Genomic DNA, 20,077 nt, shown 5'->3' with positions numbered 1-20,077 from the left:
GCGCAACCAAGTGGCGCGATGAACCCTCGCTTCAGAATTTTACGGATTGAATTCGCAATGCGTTTTCAAGCTTATTGTCAGATTAAATTTATTCACGAGATACTCGCTTTCTTTTTTTTTTTTTTTTTTTTTTTTTTACATTTCCAGATATACGATTATTAATTTTATCTTTGTGTACAAACGACATACATTGTAATTTTCGAGATAACGAAAATTTATAAACAGAGCCAAATTTCATTAATATATAGGTAACTGTAAAAAAAAATACAAGTTGTAATATAAAAAAAAAGATACTCTATTATACCAGAAAAAAACACTAATAAAATACTTCCAACATTTCTATTTTCTTTGAAGCAAAAACATCATGTCTCTCTTTCATTATTTTTCGGAAAATTTCTACTATAAACTACAAGTGAAAGACAATATAATACGAGAGTTTATGTTTTCTATTACATCACCGTGATGATGTACGAGAACGTGTCGCTAGACGAGGCGGGATAATTTTTCAAAGTGGGACGCAACACGTCAATGACATTACACTTTAAATACATTCCCGGCGGATAAAAGATCCATTCGCGGCGGTTCTTGACATACGGTAGCGACAAAGAACTCGGATGGACGATGGCGCGCAAAGTCTTTGTTCGTGCTTGTTTCTTGATGCTCGTCCGTCATTACGTATTTTCCTTGTAACGCTCAATGACATTTCTCTTTCTCTCCCTCTCTCTCTCTCTCTCTCTCTCTCTCTCTCTCTCTGTCTTTCCTTCTCTCCTTGCGAGAGCGCGCTCGTCTTGCATATCCTCCACGTCGCTTTTATCCCCGAAGAATATTTTAGCTACGCTCTAGCTATCCCGAGTATAAGCTTCGCCATGTATTTTGGCGTCGATAAAAGGCTGGTCTAACGCGCTACATCATTTCTCTCTGCACATTTCAAAGGAAACCACGAATTACACTTTCCGCAATTGCTTCCGCTCGACTGCCAGCGGCGATTGTTGCTGTCTCAATGAGCAATTACAGTTATCTCTGTGTAAGTAATTGTCGGCAATCCAAAAGGTAAGAAAAATATTTAGAAGGTTATTACAAGTATAAAGCCGCAGAAGCTTTCCTTTTTGTCTACGTCAAAGAGTTTAGAATTTCTCTCTTGTAATCTAAAGAGATTAGAAAAAAAAAACTTACAAAGAAGAAACATAAATAAATAAAATCTTATTCTTTGTTTTATATTTCAACAATATTTTAATTTTAGTTTCCTGCATTTTAATTCAAGTAATTCAAGCTTCGTAAATCAGCAAGATATTGGAAATTGGCAAAAATGGCAGCGAGCAATTAAATTATCACTAATTGTAAGAAAAAAAAAAAGATTTAGTCAAAAAGTTGCTCAATGAAAATTTCTGCTTCAGAGGAGTTACATTTATATTACGATCATATAATGGGCTGATAAAAAAATCACTGCATTAAGAGTTTCGCTACAATGTTGTATTAGATCTTTGTACTTCTCCGTAATATCATAAAGATATTGCTACAGTCTCTTTTTATCAAGTTTACTGTTGCTCTTATTGCAAACTTCCCGTCCATGTTTCAATTGTCCTTGCAAATCAATTTGAGTGTTCTCTATCAGAAAACAATTGTTAGAAAGGAAATTTTCAAACAGAGAAACCCCTAGCGAAGTGCCTCGAATATTTGAAATATATATATATATATATATATATGATCAGAACTCTCTACTAAAACCATGATAGAGGAAGTGAAGTTAGTTTTTAATGAAAATTTGATTTGACACGTTTTCTCAAATCTCTATTTAATTTGCAACGTTGTATCTTAAAGATTAATTTTCTTTAATGAAATCTTTATTAAGACTAAAGAATTTGAATTTTATAGAAAGTTATTATTCAAAATATGTTTTAATTAAAAGTATCAATAAACTGTTAATGAAAGTATCAATAAAATATAATTTGTTCGACTTTCACTTCATTGGTTTTCTGCTACCCCATCCATTTTAATTCAAAATAATGCAATTGTAAATTCAAATTAAATCATTCCATTGCTTAAGCATTATAATTTGATATGTGATAATAAGATATGTATTATAATTAAGTGGCAATATTATTTTCTACAATATGATAAAGAATATTAAGAGTAATTAAAGTAGATAAAGATATTTATTTTAATAAAATATGCGTTATAATTACTTCGGGTGTAATTGTGACTATATAACTATATTCTACATATTCTACACTATAGTCTGTAACAAAAAATATCAGAAATATAACTAAACAAAAATAGTTATCTTATGAATTATTAATGGATGGGCACGTCTGATTTACGGTAAATGAAAGATAGGGATATTTTTATTAAAGAAACCGGCGTGATAAATTTCACGTTCACGGTTCCGTAAAATAAGAAGTATGACGCCCACATCGATCATGCCACCCCCGCGTACACGTAATGCTACTTAACGCTAGTTCAGTTAATCAAATCAAAAGCAACAACGCTAAACTTTGAACATAAATGCAATTGTGGCACATTATGTGTTGTACATTTTCTCTCAAATCTAAATGATTTAAAACATATCCGTTCAGTTGCCGACGCATAATCATTTGCAAAGATTCCGAGAGAAAGAAATCTATTTCTCTCATTTAAACTTCGCCGTATATTTCTTCAAGACGTTGTAATAAAAATGTAGTTAAAAAGTAAAGCTAAACCGCATTAACGTGATTCGTTAATATTAAATTTCGCTTTTAAAAATGTAATAAAAGGCAACTTAAATTAAAAGTAGGAGTTAAAATAAAAGCAAAACAGTGTATAATTTACGTCTGAAGTAATAGGTCGTGTACGTGTGTGTAAAAGTTAGACTAAAACACAAACAATAATTGGAAATAATAGGAGAAAGAAGCGTAGAAGAGAGTTTATGTGTAAATTAAAAATGATATTTTCACAAGAGAGGTAGAGAGAGAGAGAGAGAGAGAGAGAGAGAAAGAGAGAGACAGCGAGCGAGCGACAGAAAATCAAGAAAAATTAAAATTTTGTCAAAATTTTGTAAATAAACACTCGTAGAGTATAATAATTTTTTAATTTTTGGCCCGAAAATATACAATATAATAACAAATGTTGTAAAAGCAAAAGAAAAAGGAGTAGCAGAAAAGGAGAAAAGAAGGACTAGTTACCCAGTTTACTAAAATAAGCGGCTTTTCAGTGGTCGATATTTATTTTCAATATGTCGGTGATAACAGCCTTGTAGACACCTAGAGATATACGTCAGAGTTTCTTGTCAAATAAAGAGTTTTAAATAAAATGAAGGAGATATTTAAATTTATAAATAAAATGATAAATAAAATGATTAAATAAATATAAAAGGTCTTCCATAGTCCATAAATTTTGAATCTTCCAATTTTGGACATTAACAGTGGACAGTTAAAGAATTTTTGTTTTATTATCAAAGTAAAAGATCAATATTTCTAATAAATTATAAATATTTAAAACTACTAAGTTAATTATAGCAAATTAATTTTAAGCAATATTCTCATTGATGATATTTTTTATATTTATTAACAAGCCGGATTTAATCGTCGAAAATTAAAATGTCATGGTTTTAACGATTAAAATGGAATTAAAAAATTCAGTTGAAGCATTATATAAAATAACTTTTCTAATATATTTTAATTTAAAAACGTAACAATAACCCGGATCGATTAATTCCTCCATATAATCTCAGCGAATTATTATTTGCAAATTTTCGCGTAGAGACAATGAGTAGCTGTCATGCTCAGATGGCTATTCTCCGTAGACCAATATTAAACAGCAATTTAAAGCTCTATCGTGATAATTCGGCGTGAACTGAAGATATTGACAACACGTGTACATCGTTCATATCTGGCCTTATGACGGACATCAGTTTGACGCTAATTACTGAAGTATTGTCAATACTTTGGTCGACAGTGCGGACACTGATGATCCGAGAGATTCTTTACTACAAGCATCTCCACTATCGCTTTTCCGATTCGAGCCATCAATTTGGAAAGGGAAGGAACGGAAAAGTATAACTTTTGCGAAACTGGGTCTATCTCCTAAGGTTGGGAGGACACATCCCAAGAGCAACGTGGCTTTCCACGTGTCTCAACGCGACGCGATGCATCCAATATATCACGCAGGAAGAAGAAATCCCCGAAGCTTCGGCCGTCTTTTCCAGCTTATATACCGACCCCGTTGCACTCCAATCGGTAGGATGCCGAGAAGAACAGATCTCGACACTGAGAAAGTAACACTGCAACTCTCATTTTCTCCCTCTCTCTCGTCGCTTAGTCGAACCGCATACATTTTCCCCGACATGGATATCTCGTACCTATCATATCACCCTCCTCCCTCCCCGGTTTCCCTTGGGATCGTTTGTCCATATCGATCTCGACAACTAAGGACGATTCTCTTCTAACGAAAACAAGCGTAAAGTGCCAAAAACAAGCCATCGTACACTCTCATTGTATTTCTCGACATAATTGAAGGTATAAATGTGCAAATATTTCTCCAACAAACAAAAATTTTTTCTTTGTTTTTAAATTATTTTTATATGCGGAGTGTATCGTAAATACCAAATATCTTATGTAGGGATTCTCTGACTGATTTAGAGATGATTTTTCCTGAGAAAAAATGTTGAGGCATTAATAATTTTCGAGTTATAAACGATTGAAAAAGAAGGGCTTTTCGTGAACTATAAACTTTGTGGAGTTGAAAGAGTAACATAATTACATTCTTCAATTAATTTTTACTTTAATAAAATTTTAATTTAAAACGTAGTTATAAAAATATATAGGTAATAACAAAATTAAAAGTTTGCAAAAAATGATGACCTATCTTGACATTTTCGCTGAGGAAAAATTGTCTTCAAATTGATCAAAGAATCCGCCTATTAAAAGGATATCTGGTAATTACAATACACCCTGTATATAAATACATGTATAAAGTATTTTATGCTAAAATATTTTTTTATCCATGGAATAAATTCTTGACTAAATAAATTCTCTTCTCTCACTTGTCGATATATATATTTATTATATAATTTTAAGTTTTGTACATTATTTTAAGCATTGAAATGTTTGCGTAAGGTTATATATACATATATATATATATATATATATATATATATATATATATATGTATGGATGTAGATTTTTGTAATTACAAATTTTAGTGCTGCCTGCAAATTGTACGTTATGCAAGAGATTAGAAAGATCCTCTTCCTCAACATTCTCCAACAATAGGTATTTGACAAAATCATAAAATAAGGATAGCTTTATTAAATCATCGCGGTGCAACGAGAGCTTGAATTATTCACGTTTATCATGAAACATCCCGTTAACAACCCTGACGTTGAAGTGATAAAGTGCGTTATTAGGTTGCATAATAAATTATATTCTATGTCACGAGATGAAATTGCCATGTGATTAAGATAAGATGAATTTTTTGACAGAAAATAAACAGAATGCAAATTTAAATTTACATAAACAACTATTTTAAAGAAAAGACTTAATATACCGTATATAAAATATAATTTCTTCATTATTCACACAATAATGATAATAAATATATAATAATAATAAATAATAATAAATATGTATATACTTATTATGACGTACAGAATAAATTCATTATGCAGAGAAAAAAGAATTATTTTTATATTTCAAAAAAATAAATCTATGCATTAAATTAAAATCGCTCTTTGAAACGCTCTTTCTGACTCGTTCATTTATTATGCGTTTATTGCGGCGATAATGAAGTAACTTTGCTGATAATCCGAAAATTTCTGTCCATTCCCATTCTCTCGCTTCCATTTTCGTCCTCGGTATATATCTCTTTCTCTCTGTCTCTTTCTCTTTGTCTCTCTCTCTCTCTCTCTCTCTTTTTATTCTATCTCATTTCGATGCTCTCTCTTACTTGGCAACGATGTTGTTGGCGAAACTCGCTTCCAAACAGGAGATGAGCAATTTTCCACTCCTAAACGCGATGCTGTATATCGCTAGTTCTGAGGAAGCTTGACATTGTCGTTCAAGAGAGCAAGTAAATCGACACAAAGTCCGATATCGTGACTGCAGCGTTAATCCTAAACTGGTGTGATGTGTGGTAACGATATAACACGTAAGATACGAAACTTTGATCGATCCTCTGCATAAGTACCTTCAACTATTCATGTCAATCTTCTATCTCATCTCATGTCAAATCTAATACCATATCGCAGCCAAAAGTCTTAACTTTCAATGTCATTTTATTTTCTATGATAAAATCTACATACTTAAAAATATATTTATGTTATTTAATTTTTTTTCATTCTGAATATTTGCAAAAAATTATCGTACTAAAGATATGATGATCCTAGCTTTTCTCATACAGTGTATAATTAAAAATTAAAATTATTAAATGGTTAAAAATTTGATACATAAAATACACAGAAAAGAATTATACGAGCAGCTAATAAAGTTAGCTGTGCTTTCTATTTCAATGAAAAACATTAGAAAAACTGACATCTATTTGTCAAGTAATGCAATAAAGCATGTTTCTTTTAGGTGCTCCTTGTTTTAGTAGCTAGTAATGAAAAGAAAAAGAAAAGAGAGAAAGTGCGCTGAAGAAAGCAGAAAACATAGATGAAAAGAACGATAATGTTATTTTTCCAATAATGCAACTAGTAAGAGGAAAATAATTCTATATAACAGATCTATATTAATACGCGTTATATAATCTACCTCGTAAAGTTTTTCTACTGGATTTAAAATTTTTAATAGGCTCAAAAAAAAAGTAACAGCATTATTAGTGAAATAATATTCTAAGAGATAAAATTCTTGATGAAAACTGATTGATGGATCACTTCATCAATTTTATTAGCACTCTCATTTGAGTCACAAGATATTTGAGCGTCAATGAAAACGTTGACAAGAGGCCATTAAAGACTTAACGGACGTTATCTGCCTCGAGGTGGATCGGTGAAACCAGGAAGATCTCACTACGCTCGTAATATCCCTTTTCCACGCTGGCTTACATAGATACAGTATGCAAAGTCCATAATCCGAATTAATTAATGCAAGGATGTATTCAGATTATCGAGTCTTTCGGCATTTCCTAGATTCCAAATAATTGACGTATGCGTGAGAAATACTCATTAAAGAACAACAGTTAAAAAAAAAAAAATTAATTCATGCATATCGAAAGATTTTTTGCTAGTCTCTTCATTATTGTTCAGCTTCATTAAATAACTGTTTCACTAAACAAAGCGATGTCTGTGAAAAATTTATCGGAGTTTATTATATACATCTATGCTTTTGTGTGTCAGACACAAGTGTCGGGAAATAAATACACCTAAATACGGTCGGATTTTTTCCAAAGGACTCCGTTCGACTTTTGTCTTATTCGGATCTATTCGAAAGGAAGCGCTTTTAGCGAATCCGATTCATCGAATGGCCTGTTGTTTTATGTAAGGAATCAAAACGAAAGGACGAAATCACACACACACACACACACACACACACACACACACACACACAGACGATGGGACGCTAGCGCGTGCCACGTTAATCGTACTTTGGTGAAAAGCTCGAGGGACGTAAGATTCGCGGACAGCAGCCTGTATCGGCAATATAAGTTGAAATATACCATCCAAGATATCCCCGGACACCCAAGCCGGAGATTCCCTTCGATTTCCGGATAGTTGAGGAGTACGGGAAACGCGCGAGGTCGATCGACAAATAACACGCCATGGCCGTATCGTACAAACATATACGGGAACAGATACGTACGTATGCTCGGAGCTGGCTTTAGTCAGGACCGTCAGGACTCTGGTGTCCCTGAGAACATCGCCTAAAGGAGCTCCAAGGAGCGATCAATACCCATTGTCATTATATACCCCGGTGACGTTATTGAACGCCGACAAATATCGAGGAATTGTCAATACACAGGAGGGTATTTAATAAGACGACATGTGATGAAGGGAAGGAAAGGAGGATGGAAAGTTAAAATATTTTTCATGTCGTCAGGTGATGTATCGATTTATTGATGAGGCTTAAGCGGATTTGGCGAAACGACGTGTCACTTCGAATACCGAACACGGGACCCGGAAGATATTGACGCTGGGATTCTTCACCACGAACTCTACTCTCGCTTTATTGCGTTTCGCATCGAATCGTGTAAGAGATTTTCCCGTTCCTCGAAAAATATGAAAGAATGAAATCCGGAATCGAGTTCTCCGGATCTCTGGAAACGGGCCGATCTTGTTCTCGCGATAGGAAACTTTTGCCTCTTGATGTCATCGAAATTGAGTGCTAAGTTTGACAAGTTTTGTCCCACGATTTCATCTATATGTAGCGTCATATAGTTCGATTCTTGCGCGCATTGTGTGAAAATGTAAGCGATCGACGCGACTTCGGATAAATAAAATTTAAGTCGTTTTGCCAAACGGTATTTTCTCTTCCGATATTTTCTTTTCAAATATTCCCTTCAACGAGAACGTTATACGTTCTCTTTAGTGAAAAGTCAAATTTGTACTTTTTCGAGAAACGCGAAGAGAAATAATAAAATATATTCATGAATATTTATTCATTCACAGAAAAGGAAATATATTCAATATCTCTCTCTATATATCACGAGCATTATATGTTAATAGTATTTTATTATTAACAAGATAAAGTGTATCTAATAATCTATTTTTACATCAAAGATGTGACGACATTTGATGTGAAAGGGATAATTTAAATAAAGACATTGTATATGCTATTACGTCAATTTTCTTGATTGATTATTCTATACTTTGCGTAATGACCTTTATTTGTTATTTTTATAATTCATACACCTTATCTTGTCTATATTTTATCTTATAATCTTATAGGTATGTCTATATAAAGTTTGTAAAAAATTAAATTATAACTTTAAGTTAATGCACGTATATTATCCATTCATCTTTAATCGTAGCAATTTAATATCTTCTCGTAAAAATAATATTAGTTTTATATATAACTAATAACTAAGGTAAAGTTAACTTTGCGTAAATAATTAATAATGCAACACTCTTACACTATATACAACTCTTGTTGTATATAGCACTCTCTTTCTCTATTTATGTACTTCGTATAATTTATTCGCTTTGGAACATAGATAGGCTCTCTTTATCCAGTTTAAAAATCAGGAAGAGGAAGCTCACCTTTCCAAGCACACGATCGATATATAAAACTCTTTACTTTAATCACTTTAAGGTCGGGAAAATGTCATGTCAAGGGGAAAGACCTTTCACTTTTATCTTATATCTACGGTATATATACGTGCATACCTCATCCTGTCGATCGTGCTCGCGGTACAGTTTGCCGTTTAACCTTTAATCGAATAACGTAGAAATTAAACGCTCCTTAACACTCCACTGGTTAGGAAAATAAGTCGCAATAACAAGGTTAACTCCTCGTTTTGGCTACAAGATAAATGAGGTTTGCTTATTTCAGGTTGCGTGAAAATTTAATAAACAAGATCTATTTCTTCTATTTAGGTTTCGATATATTACGATACCTTAGCTATTACGTATATAAAATAGAATAGGATTACAAGCAAGAAAATGCATAATGAAGGATGAAAATAACCCAGGCAGAGAATAAAAAGAAACTTTATATAATACAATTCTGTGTAGACTATATTAATGATATAGAGAAGAAATTTTTCAACATTCTGAGAATGAGAGAGAGAGAGAGAGAGAGAGAGAGAGAGAGAGAGAGAGAGAGAAATTAATGTAATTATATAATCTATATATATATATATATTCTTTATCATATTGTATCATATCAAAATGTATTATATAATATTATCTATGTATATATTATTTAAATAAAATGTAAAATTATTTTTTGTTAGTACAGTTTATTCTGATGACTTCAAAAATATTTTGATATGCTTTAAAATACATCGTCCGATAAAATCGTAAAGTAGATGTAAACAGTAAACAGACTTAGTTATATATACTGTATACCCAAGATAATGCGATTTTTTGAAAAATAAGACGTTGGTATAAAACTGATATTATGGTATAAAATTGGTATTATGGTACCAAATTGCAATAAATTGTTTTATGCAATTTTTAAAATGAATTTGTGTCAAGATGTATCTGTGCACATACATATATGTATATTAATGTAGTAAACATAAATAAAATCATTGCTAGCCATTTAGTAAGAAACCGAAGAAGAGATAAAATATCTGACGATTTATATTGAAATTATTACGCTATTAATAAGATTCTAATAACATTTTGTTGCAGTCTAAAAATTTGTGAGCTTTTTTGCTTAATAATAAGCGACTAATTTATAAGCTACTCAATTTTATTGAATTCTGTGAAAATAAATCTTTTACGAAGTAAATTTTGAATTTTATATCACGAATCGATTCGCATTATCAGTACGATCTTTTTGTGGTCGATAACGCATCGATTGAATTATGATTGACGAATTGTAGATTTTTAAAAGGCAGATTTATATACCGTGATAAATATATAAATTCATAGAAGCTCGAACGTTAGCACAGTGAAAATGTCGATATGATAAAAAGCAGTAATAAAATTTCATCTGACGTAAATCGAAAAATGTAGGATAACTCAAAAATACATTATGAATAAGCAGAATTAAATTTCGTCCGATGCATGATGTGTCGTGTACAGTGTATGATGATAACATATGAATATAAATTGAAATGTATTGTTTCGGCAAGGCATGCAAATTGTATCAACTTGCAATTAGGTAAATATTCATTTTCCGTAATGAATTGCTCTTTTGACGAATTGTTTTTGCAATTTTCATTGCTTAATCATCCGTATAACGGATACTATAATGTTCGAACGTTTGCGAAAGGCGCAAAAAGCGCAATAATGTTTAACATGAAATAATCTTAATAATGAAATGAAATGTTAAAAGTACAAACAAGTGTAATAGGATTATTTAATTTCCAATTAATCACTCGTAGTCCTCGTCTGAATAAAAGTTTCGTTTGAAATCCAATTTGTGACGTTGAAGACGGAAGACAAATGCTTCGAATTAACTTTTGTCCGGAAAATACGTCGACGTGAAATTACTCGAAAAGTGAAACGTTACAAAGTTTTTTTTTCTCCAACATTACCTGTTGGAAAAACAACACGGTGCTGTGAATTACGCGAGTCACGTCGTAATTTGTTGCTTTCACCCGCCGTAAAATGCGCGCTGTCGCTATTCTAAGAAATAGAACTTTAATAAACACGTTCAAGTTCGAAAACTACCCGAAGGCAATGTGCATCCAGCAGAAAACACTAACCGCGCTTCGCGTTACGCGATATACGCGCGTATGTAAAGCAACCCGACGAGAAGGTGGAATATTAATGAGTGCGAGAGCAGAATCGTCCGCAGCACCGGAAAACGTTACGTTTTTCACGGAAGAGTGTACACGGAAATGGAGTTGAATCTACAGATCTAATCGTTTCGACAAATAACAGTTTTTTTTTTTTTTTTTACAAATAGTGATGTTGAGGAAAAATATTTGCGGAAAAATTCGCCATTATTTCTCACTGCGAGCATATAGTAGAATATAGTGGTTTATATGACATATTTAAATATTTTCTTCTCGTTTTCAATTAGAAATTATTTAAAAAATATATATCTTGCTATGTTAGTTGTATAATATTGTTTATTATATAATCCTACGAAGATTTATAACGATACATTTAAGAGAAGATTTTATCTCGACAATTGAACAAAAATACCATATTTCATTCCATATCTCGCAATTGAAACAGCTAATATTTTCTTTAGCCAACGAATTCTCCATTGTAAAAAAATACAATTTCGAAATGTTATTAATACAATTTTTATGAATGTTGAAAGAACAAATTGATCTAATTAGAACTTAAAATATATACGTATAATACTTAACATACCTATGTCCATCAGGTAGACCTCACCGAGATGCCGTACGGCATAAAGGTAGAGAAATCCAAATGCGAGCTGCATCCCAGTGGTGAGCAACAGGGCGAGGAAACCGGCGGCGCAGACCAACCAGCCCCAACCGCCCTCCGGATAGAAATGCGTTCGCATACCGGCAACATCTATGCCTGAAACAAAAAGGATATTCTCTTTATAATTCAGAGATAAATCGCGTTTCGAAGTATCATCGATAATAGAATATTTCGCGACAAAAACGAATTTAATATTTTGCATATAGGTATTTTTCGATATAGGAGAGCAAAAACGAATGATAAACTTGGAGTAAGATAGAGTTTTGATATAAAAATCCTAGATTATAGTTAAATTTGTTGCGTGTAATTTATTAATAACTAGAGTGTAATTAATTAATAATTAATATTTAGATTGTATTGTTTATATATAATTTATATAATATGTTAAATTAGTCAAAAAGTAATGTCGAATTTCTGCATTAGATGGGATTATGTTTTTCAATATAAAAATACACTATTCCTAAGCTAAAAAAATATACATATTCTAAAAGCTGACATTTTAATGCGTGGTTTGAAAAAGTCATTACAATTGGTTAAATTTCTTTTTAATTACTTTTGTTTTGAACATGAGTGACAAAAAGATTTTAAGCAATGTTTTTTCATTTCTGCAAAAGGAAAAAAAAACGTCCCAATGACAAAAAATTCCTATTACGATTTGTATCGCATTTTTTCTTTTGCGAAAACATAAAAAAAAATATAATTGCTCGAAAATACATCTTCTCGTCACTCAAAAACAAGGTCAGTTAAAAAAAATTTCCTAACCAAACGTAATGTTTTTTTTAAACCACTTGTTTTATTTATTTTATAGCTTAAAAATAGTATTTTTATTAAAAAACATAAAAACGTCATCTATTTGCAAAAATCCGATATTACTTTTTAGCCAACTAACTAATAATAGTTAGTATAATAATTAGTTAAATAGTTAGTTTTATTTAATGATCGTATTATTTCAATATTTTTTATTCATGTAATATTACAGAAAAAATGCACAAAAATGGATAATATAGTTGATAATCATTAATTATTAATATAAATATTCGAATATATACATACTTATAAAAAAAAGGAGATTATATGTATGTATAATTTTTTTTTACTTACCTGAACGACGAAGTGCAGGTACGCAGAGATGCAGACTCCGTAAATCGCCGAGAACCCAGTTCGTATTACCTATAGTCTCGTCCCCGTCTATGTAGCGTAGACGAGTGTCTGAAAGAAATCGTAAATTAATCATGAAACGGAATTATTCAGCAATTTTTTCCGTGAGATTGATTAAGAGAGGAACGACTTCCTGTAATAATTCTTGAAATAAAATTTGTTCGAGAAAACCCCGGGTGGTCCTTATTAAATATTACCGCCATCGTGCGAGCAGGGAGTTGAATTGAAACGTTTAATACCTCGAGACAATACTTTTCACATTGAATTTTCTTCCACACAATGCGACCGTTGTTAGACGCTTGCGGCGGCGACGGTCCCTGCGGTTGGCAACATCGTTTGCATGAGACAGGGCGCAAGATGGGTAAGAAACGAGTTGAAAGAAACTGCACGAAGGTAGGAAGTGAAGGCAAGGGTTAGGTAAATGCACTTTTGAAAGGGCGAAGGTGGTTGAAAAGGTAACGTCGGACGCAAAGGGCAGGTCAGGAAAGGAAAGGAAGGGTTGATGATCGCGAAATAGAAAAGCGGCGTAGGCCCCTTGTTCCACCTCGTGAAATAAAAAGATTCTCAACGTCAGATCGCTATATTATTTTTTTCCCCCCTTTTTTTTTGTATCGGGAAAAAATATTCAACTGAATTATGAGATTCTGTGTGTGGAATCGCTATTGATCACGTCCCAACCAGTATAAACTTTTCCATTAGCCGCATTAAATATTAAATACTCATGGGGTTTCATATCCCCATGCATCTTGGCGGAAATTAAATTTCAACGTGTATTGAATCGTATTTAAATTTGTAAGAGAGTCTAATAATTAATCTTATCGAGTAATTTTAATCACCGTTTAATTAATGCTTTTGTCCACTTTAATTAAAACCTACAAAAAAAATAATAAATATTTCTATAGAATTTAAAATTAAAAAAATGGCGTCCTTTCACAAATTTATTCCTTAGCGACTCTTTATACGTATAATAAACTTTCTTTCATTATATTTTTTTTTTTTTTTTGTAAAATATATGTTGGTATACGCGTATTATTAATTTTATCGCTTTGTTGAATCCACACGATTAAAACTGGAATTGCGAATACAGCTCATTTATATATATTTGATAGTTTTTTTTTTTTCATTTATTCGCTGGTTTCCTTTGTGTTATATGGCAGTTTCACATCAGTAAATTATCGTATACCGCTATGTCAGCGCGCGAGTTAAACTGCAATGCAATTCAATCCCAACTAACATGTCCGTAAGTGGATAAGTTTCTACGCGAACTCTGTTGCTTATTAACGTTCAGCGCGTAAAACCATTTAGAGAGGATTATTTGTATGGCGCCACATTATCATCGTCGTCATGGTCGTCGTCGTCGTCGTCGTCGTCGTCGTCGTCGTCGACGTCGACGCTAACAACAAGAGGCGTCGCGTGTGCGCTTTTAGAAGGGAAAATTAGCAGCGAGAACGAAATATTCTTAATTAGCAGGGCACATAATGAAAATAAGGGACGAAAGGAGAATACGAGTGTGAGACACGCGCGTTTCTAACGCAATGAGAAGTGAAAAGGGATGGACGAGCGACACGAGGTATTTTGCGGAAAATAATGTGAGACACAGAAATTGTCGGGGATGGCCCCGGGTGTTGAGAAAGCGAAATTGCCGTGGGACGAGTTAGGAGGATGCCCTCGCGATGCCGTAAAAGGTACGGCACGTTCTCAAGAAATGTGAACGTGCCGCATCCTTAGTGGAATCACAGCCACATTTTCGCGATTCAAACGAAATGTCTAAAATCCTACTGCGGAGAACATCGAAAATGTGCGATAAATGCATAAATGCGTAAGAGGCTCGGATATAAAAGGACCCTGGAATGCGCGCGGCTACGTAATTGAATGTGAATGGGATATTTTCCATCTCGCGGATATATAGGATAAAACTAGGGTGTATAATGGCCATAGGCTGTAATTTTTTCAATAATTGCTACATAGGGCGCTTTTTTAGTCATTATCAAAGATAATCGATATTTACGGTAGTTTATGTGCATACATTATTCGAGATAACGATATTGTGAATCTTATATCATATTTTTACTTTTAACTCTACTTGCAAAGTTTTTCACTTATCCACTAAAAACTGTTATAAGGTCGAATAAATTACAGTTAAGTTAGTGGAATCGACGTTAGACATATTATAAAGATATGTAAATTGTTATATGACCTATAATTTTTCTTTTCGTTTTCACTATTTTTTTTATAAATATTATGGCCATCTTTCCGTCCCTATGGTCATCTTTTCCTTAAAAGTTGGGCAAGATGGCCAATGCTTATGTTGTAGTTGTATTTTGATGATATAAAATTTCTATTAAATATTTTCCTTTCAATTTCGATAATATTACGTAATTTAAGCTGCAGGGAAGATAATATGCCAAGCACTATTAAAAAAATAACAAAATAAAAGTATGTTTTTTGCATTTTAAAAGAACTATGGCCATCTTACTCGAGTTTACCCTATTTCTGCTTTCTATTATGCTATAAAAATCTTTTTATTTCGTCATCGTTATTTGCGTACGAAATGTCTTGTAATGAAACGACAATCAACGAATCTTTCGTTATTTTCCACCTTGCATTTCATTTATATTATATCCACGAAAAATTGAAATAAAGTCGTGTGCGCATTTTCGGTATTTTATATATTCCTACATTAATCGATAAACAAAGGAATATTGAACTTTTTTTTGCCGCTCATAGACGCAAGATTGTTGATTCTTTCGAACAAAAGAAATAAGGCAAAGTACGAGCACGCCACTCAGATTCGCCTCTGTCGGTCGAGATTGAAAACCAACGGTCCGACCTACATTTTTGATAGACACTGTTTTCGACGATATATCAAGCTCGGAATTCCCAGGTATCTCTTTGGCACCGTTAAGTGGAATTGATTTTTATTCTACCGTATCTCTCATCATATAACCTTTTCATGTTGTCCTATTTCTTTTGGTTTTTGCTTTTGTGTAGACACAAAAGAAGTGATAACTGAACAACAATTTTTGCTAAAAATTCTAAAGTTATCGATACGTCCTACAAGAACGACGTCCAATATACGCGTATACGTGTGTATCTACAAAGTACATGTTCGAAAATATTTTATAAGAAAATTCTCTAAAAGAATTGCGCAATAATCTCTGCCGTCAGCAATTATATCGATTTTTGCAAAAACTAGGCACAAGCAGAAATTATTATAAATTATTGGAGATATTGTTGTATTAATTGAGATTAACTTAAATTAACCTAACTTAAATTTAGTTTATTTAGAGTAAATTTAATTAAATATTAAAATATCAGTGCGCACACAAGTTAATAAACGTTTAATAAACGAAATAATCTTGTTATATTAAATTTAAATTAATAAATGTATAATAATAATTTACATAATAATAATAATATACATAATATCCAAAATATTTTAACATTAAATTATGCAGGTAAAAAGAATAGACGTTAATAATAAAATCTTGTATAACAGGAGTATGGAAATCTGTATTCAATTCACAGTAGGTACCTATGAAAAACCGCTTAATTATTAACTGAAAAGTAAACTCACCGCCATGATACGAACTTCCACGATGCGGTGTATACGTGCCATTTTGACCCTCCATACAATGAGTCGGCGTATAATACTGCATGGGATGTTGCATGTAATTATTGGGGGTGCTGGGAACATGTACCGGATGACAATGTATGCATCTTCGCGGTGTCTCGGGAGCCTGCAAGCAAGATAAATTTTCAAAGAGCTTGAGAGAAGGAGAGAGAGAGAGAGAGAGAGAGAGAGAGAGAGAGAGAGAGAAAACACGATGTCGAGGAATTCATGTAGAACTTGCACTCATCCATGTATATTTATTATTATTATTATTATCATGAAATATTGTTTTGCGCTGATGCACGCGATAGGATGTAATAAAACCAGAGAGAGATTATTTATCACTATTAATGTATAATTAAAGTATTAATGTAATCTATCAGTATCGTGCATGTGAAAAAATTTAGAAAAATTAAACTAAAAATTCACATATTTTTTTTCAAAAATTGTTTGAAATTTAAATGTATCATTTTTGATACTTGTACACAAAATGTGCAACTGCGTCTCATTTTGAATAAATAAAATATCAATATTTCAATTAAATTTAATTAAAATACGAATCTATATATTGTATATAGTAAAATTCTCCAAAAATTATAACACTCGCGTACACAAAAATATTAATATTAATTTAAAAAATGTTATAAAAATTCTCTCCAAACACACACACATCTATTCCAATTTTAATAATTTTTAATTTTAATTTTATTTCTCAAAAATAAAATAAAAATATCTTTGACTGACTTTAATTAATAATTATATGAGAATCTCATTAGATTAATTAAAGATTGGAGAGTAAATGAATTAGAGATTAATTGCGAACGCGTTACAATCACGATAACAAACGGAACCAGGCCTTTTATGTATGTGCTCACCATAGAATGTTGCGAGCGCAACGATCTTATCGAACCGGTTGGGTGCAAGGACGGCACGCTGCCGCCGAAGCTCATGGCTGAATTTCTACATCCTCCCGGGGTGGACCATCCCCCGCGCACGCTAGCTGCAGTCCACCCCATTCCGTTTCCGCAGTCGTCCACCAGCATCTTCAAGGCGAATAGACGCGCCGCGTTTTACGCTTCCGACATCGCCGATGTCAACGATCGCTTCTATTCTCGCTCGATGTACCTTTATTCACGTCACGTTACCCCCGTTTCAGCGAGGATCGGCGAAAGGTAAATTACATCCTTCTTGCTTACTGTCAAATTCAGCTTGAGTTCCGCCTCCGGGCTGGGTAACGTTAGACGAGTCTCGGCGAATTGTGAAGACGATCGTTTGACGTTGTGCTCAAAATTAGGAAAATATTTTCCATTTTGGTCTGTAAGCAAAGAAAAGAAAACGTGTGTTGATTTGTAATTTTAATTATTTAATAATTATATTGTATACGTGTCCACGCATAAATTGCTTAAATTTGTTCTCTCTATTGTAATCAGATGCACATATAATTTCGAACAACGCTTCAATAGGAAGATATGTCGATATAATATACGATATATATCAGAAAAATCATAATTTTAAATGTAATTGGTGAAAATTTCATTTCTTAAAACGATACATTTGGTTATAATATGTTAAAACTCCTTTGTTATCATTGCTTTCAATTAACTAGTAATTTATTTCGAACAAAATTATGAAATATGAATTTCAATGTAGAATTATTCAAGCAAAATGTAACAGTCTTTGTATTATTATACAGTTGGAGATCATAAAATTTTATAAATTATATTACATATTCAAAAATAATCGATTAATAAAAGATAAAATATTAACAGAATGTCTACTTAAATTTTGTAACAAAAATTCCTTGAAAGTTCTTTAATCTTCAAGATATTTTTGTTCAAAATTCTAGATAAAAAAAATATTTTAAAGATTTTCAATATAATTTCCTAAAAACATAAGTTTTTTCATTATACACATTTTTTAATATTTTTTATTCATAGGAAACAAAAATACAGAGCCACTTAAATTGCAAGTGCTAGATTTGCAAATGTTGAAAAAACTGAATAGTTTTCGTAAAAAAATAAATGCTTTTTGTAAAATTTTCATTTTTTTATCACTAAAAATTACAATAAAAAATATGTACTGCATATTCAATATGTAAGGTATTAAATATATAAACAGACATAGATATATATATATATATATATCTATTTATATTTAAATGCTTAATTCACTTGACTTGTTTACAATATAAAAGCAAAGTTATCAAAGAGAATTTTTTAAAAATTTAATAAAATTCCATGAGAGAATTCCCTGATTTTTCTAGGTATAAAAGAAATCCCTCAAAAATCTAGGTTTTCCATGTTTTTCCAGGAAGCTAGCATTCTGATTAAATATAACATGAAATATATGCATCGAATATAAAATCAAATATATAAAATCAAATATATGCATCAAATATATGCAATGCAAATAAAATTCGTTGGATTTATAGGTGAAGATTTATAGGATGAATGTTTTATGTATGTACTCGTTCGAGAAGAGAGTCGATGAGGATAAAATTGATATCGGATGCATATCGGACACATACACGCAAGTTATGTTGCTTCGAGTTATTGGCATATACGCCGAAAACACATTCCATTTCGTCGATCGAATTCAATTAATTTCTGACCGTTTCGTAATTTTAACCAACAATGAATCTTGCACTTTTAGCAAAAATTCTTTTTCGATTTAAAATTATGCGGCCTACATTTTTTTTTAATATCTTTTATATTATTTTCTAAATTACATGACATAAATATCTCTCTTCAAATATTTATCAATTAAAATCAATAATTAAAAATCTATTATAATTAAAAATTGAATTTAAGACTCAAAGGTAGAATTAACATTCTTAGACTGATAAAATTTTCTGACATTTATATGTACACTATATGATTTTGATAATCATATTCTCCTTAAAAGTATATAATTTACTACAAAGAATTTTTAATCGGAATAGGATTAAAAGTGGTTAATAGGATTAAAATCATTCGTGTGTGATCTTTCAATTTCACGTAATAACTCTAGGTGCATTTCAATCTAACTATATTGATATTTATGCATTACCACTACAGGCTTGTATCGCTTCTGGCATTCTGAAATATTCATAGGATATATGTATATTCTATGATGAAAATAGTGTTATACAGTGATCTGGCTAATTATAAATGATCTCTTTGATACATGGCATTGTTATTATATCTATTAAATTTTTACAAATATTCTATTTATCTATGCCTTGTAAGTACAGAAGTTATCAATATAAAATTTATTTACCTTTTGTTGCTTTCTATCTTATTTATACATATATATATATATATATATATGTACAGTACTGTAAA

The 20,077-nt window shown here is 31.8% G+C and overlaps 1 protein-coding gene across 2 annotated transcripts in view; it reads right to left on the bottom strand.

Annotated features, from left to right (window-relative positions):
* LOC140664043 (monocarboxylate transporter 4) overlaps positions 1-20,077 on the bottom strand; it is a 76,630-nt gene that overhangs the window by 19,214 nt on the left and 37,339 nt on the right. For both annotated transcript variants that reach the window (XM_072888745.1, XM_072888744.1), the window contains 4 exons: positions 17,630-18,069; positions 16,719-16,881; positions 13,085-13,192; positions 11,906-12,079 (listed from right to left, as the gene is read on the bottom strand). In XM_072888745.1, coding sequence (XP_072744846.1) covers positions 11,906-12,079; positions 13,085-13,192; positions 16,719-16,881; positions 17,630-17,797 — 613 coding nt within the window. In that variant the 5' untranslated portion in view covers positions 17,798-18,069. The remainder of the gene's footprint in view (positions 1-11,905; positions 12,080-13,084; positions 13,193-16,718; positions 16,882-17,629; positions 18,070-20,077) is intronic.

This window comes from Anoplolepis gracilipes, chromosome 3 (genome assembly GCF_047496725.1).
Source record: "Anoplolepis gracilipes chromosome 3, ASM4749672v1, whole genome shotgun sequence".
Lineage (NCBI taxonomy): Eukaryota > Metazoa > Arthropoda > Insecta > Hymenoptera > Formicidae > Anoplolepis > Anoplolepis gracilipes.
The sequence above is the reverse complement of the archived record's forward strand: the minus strand, read 5'-3'. Positions and strand labels throughout refer to the sequence as shown.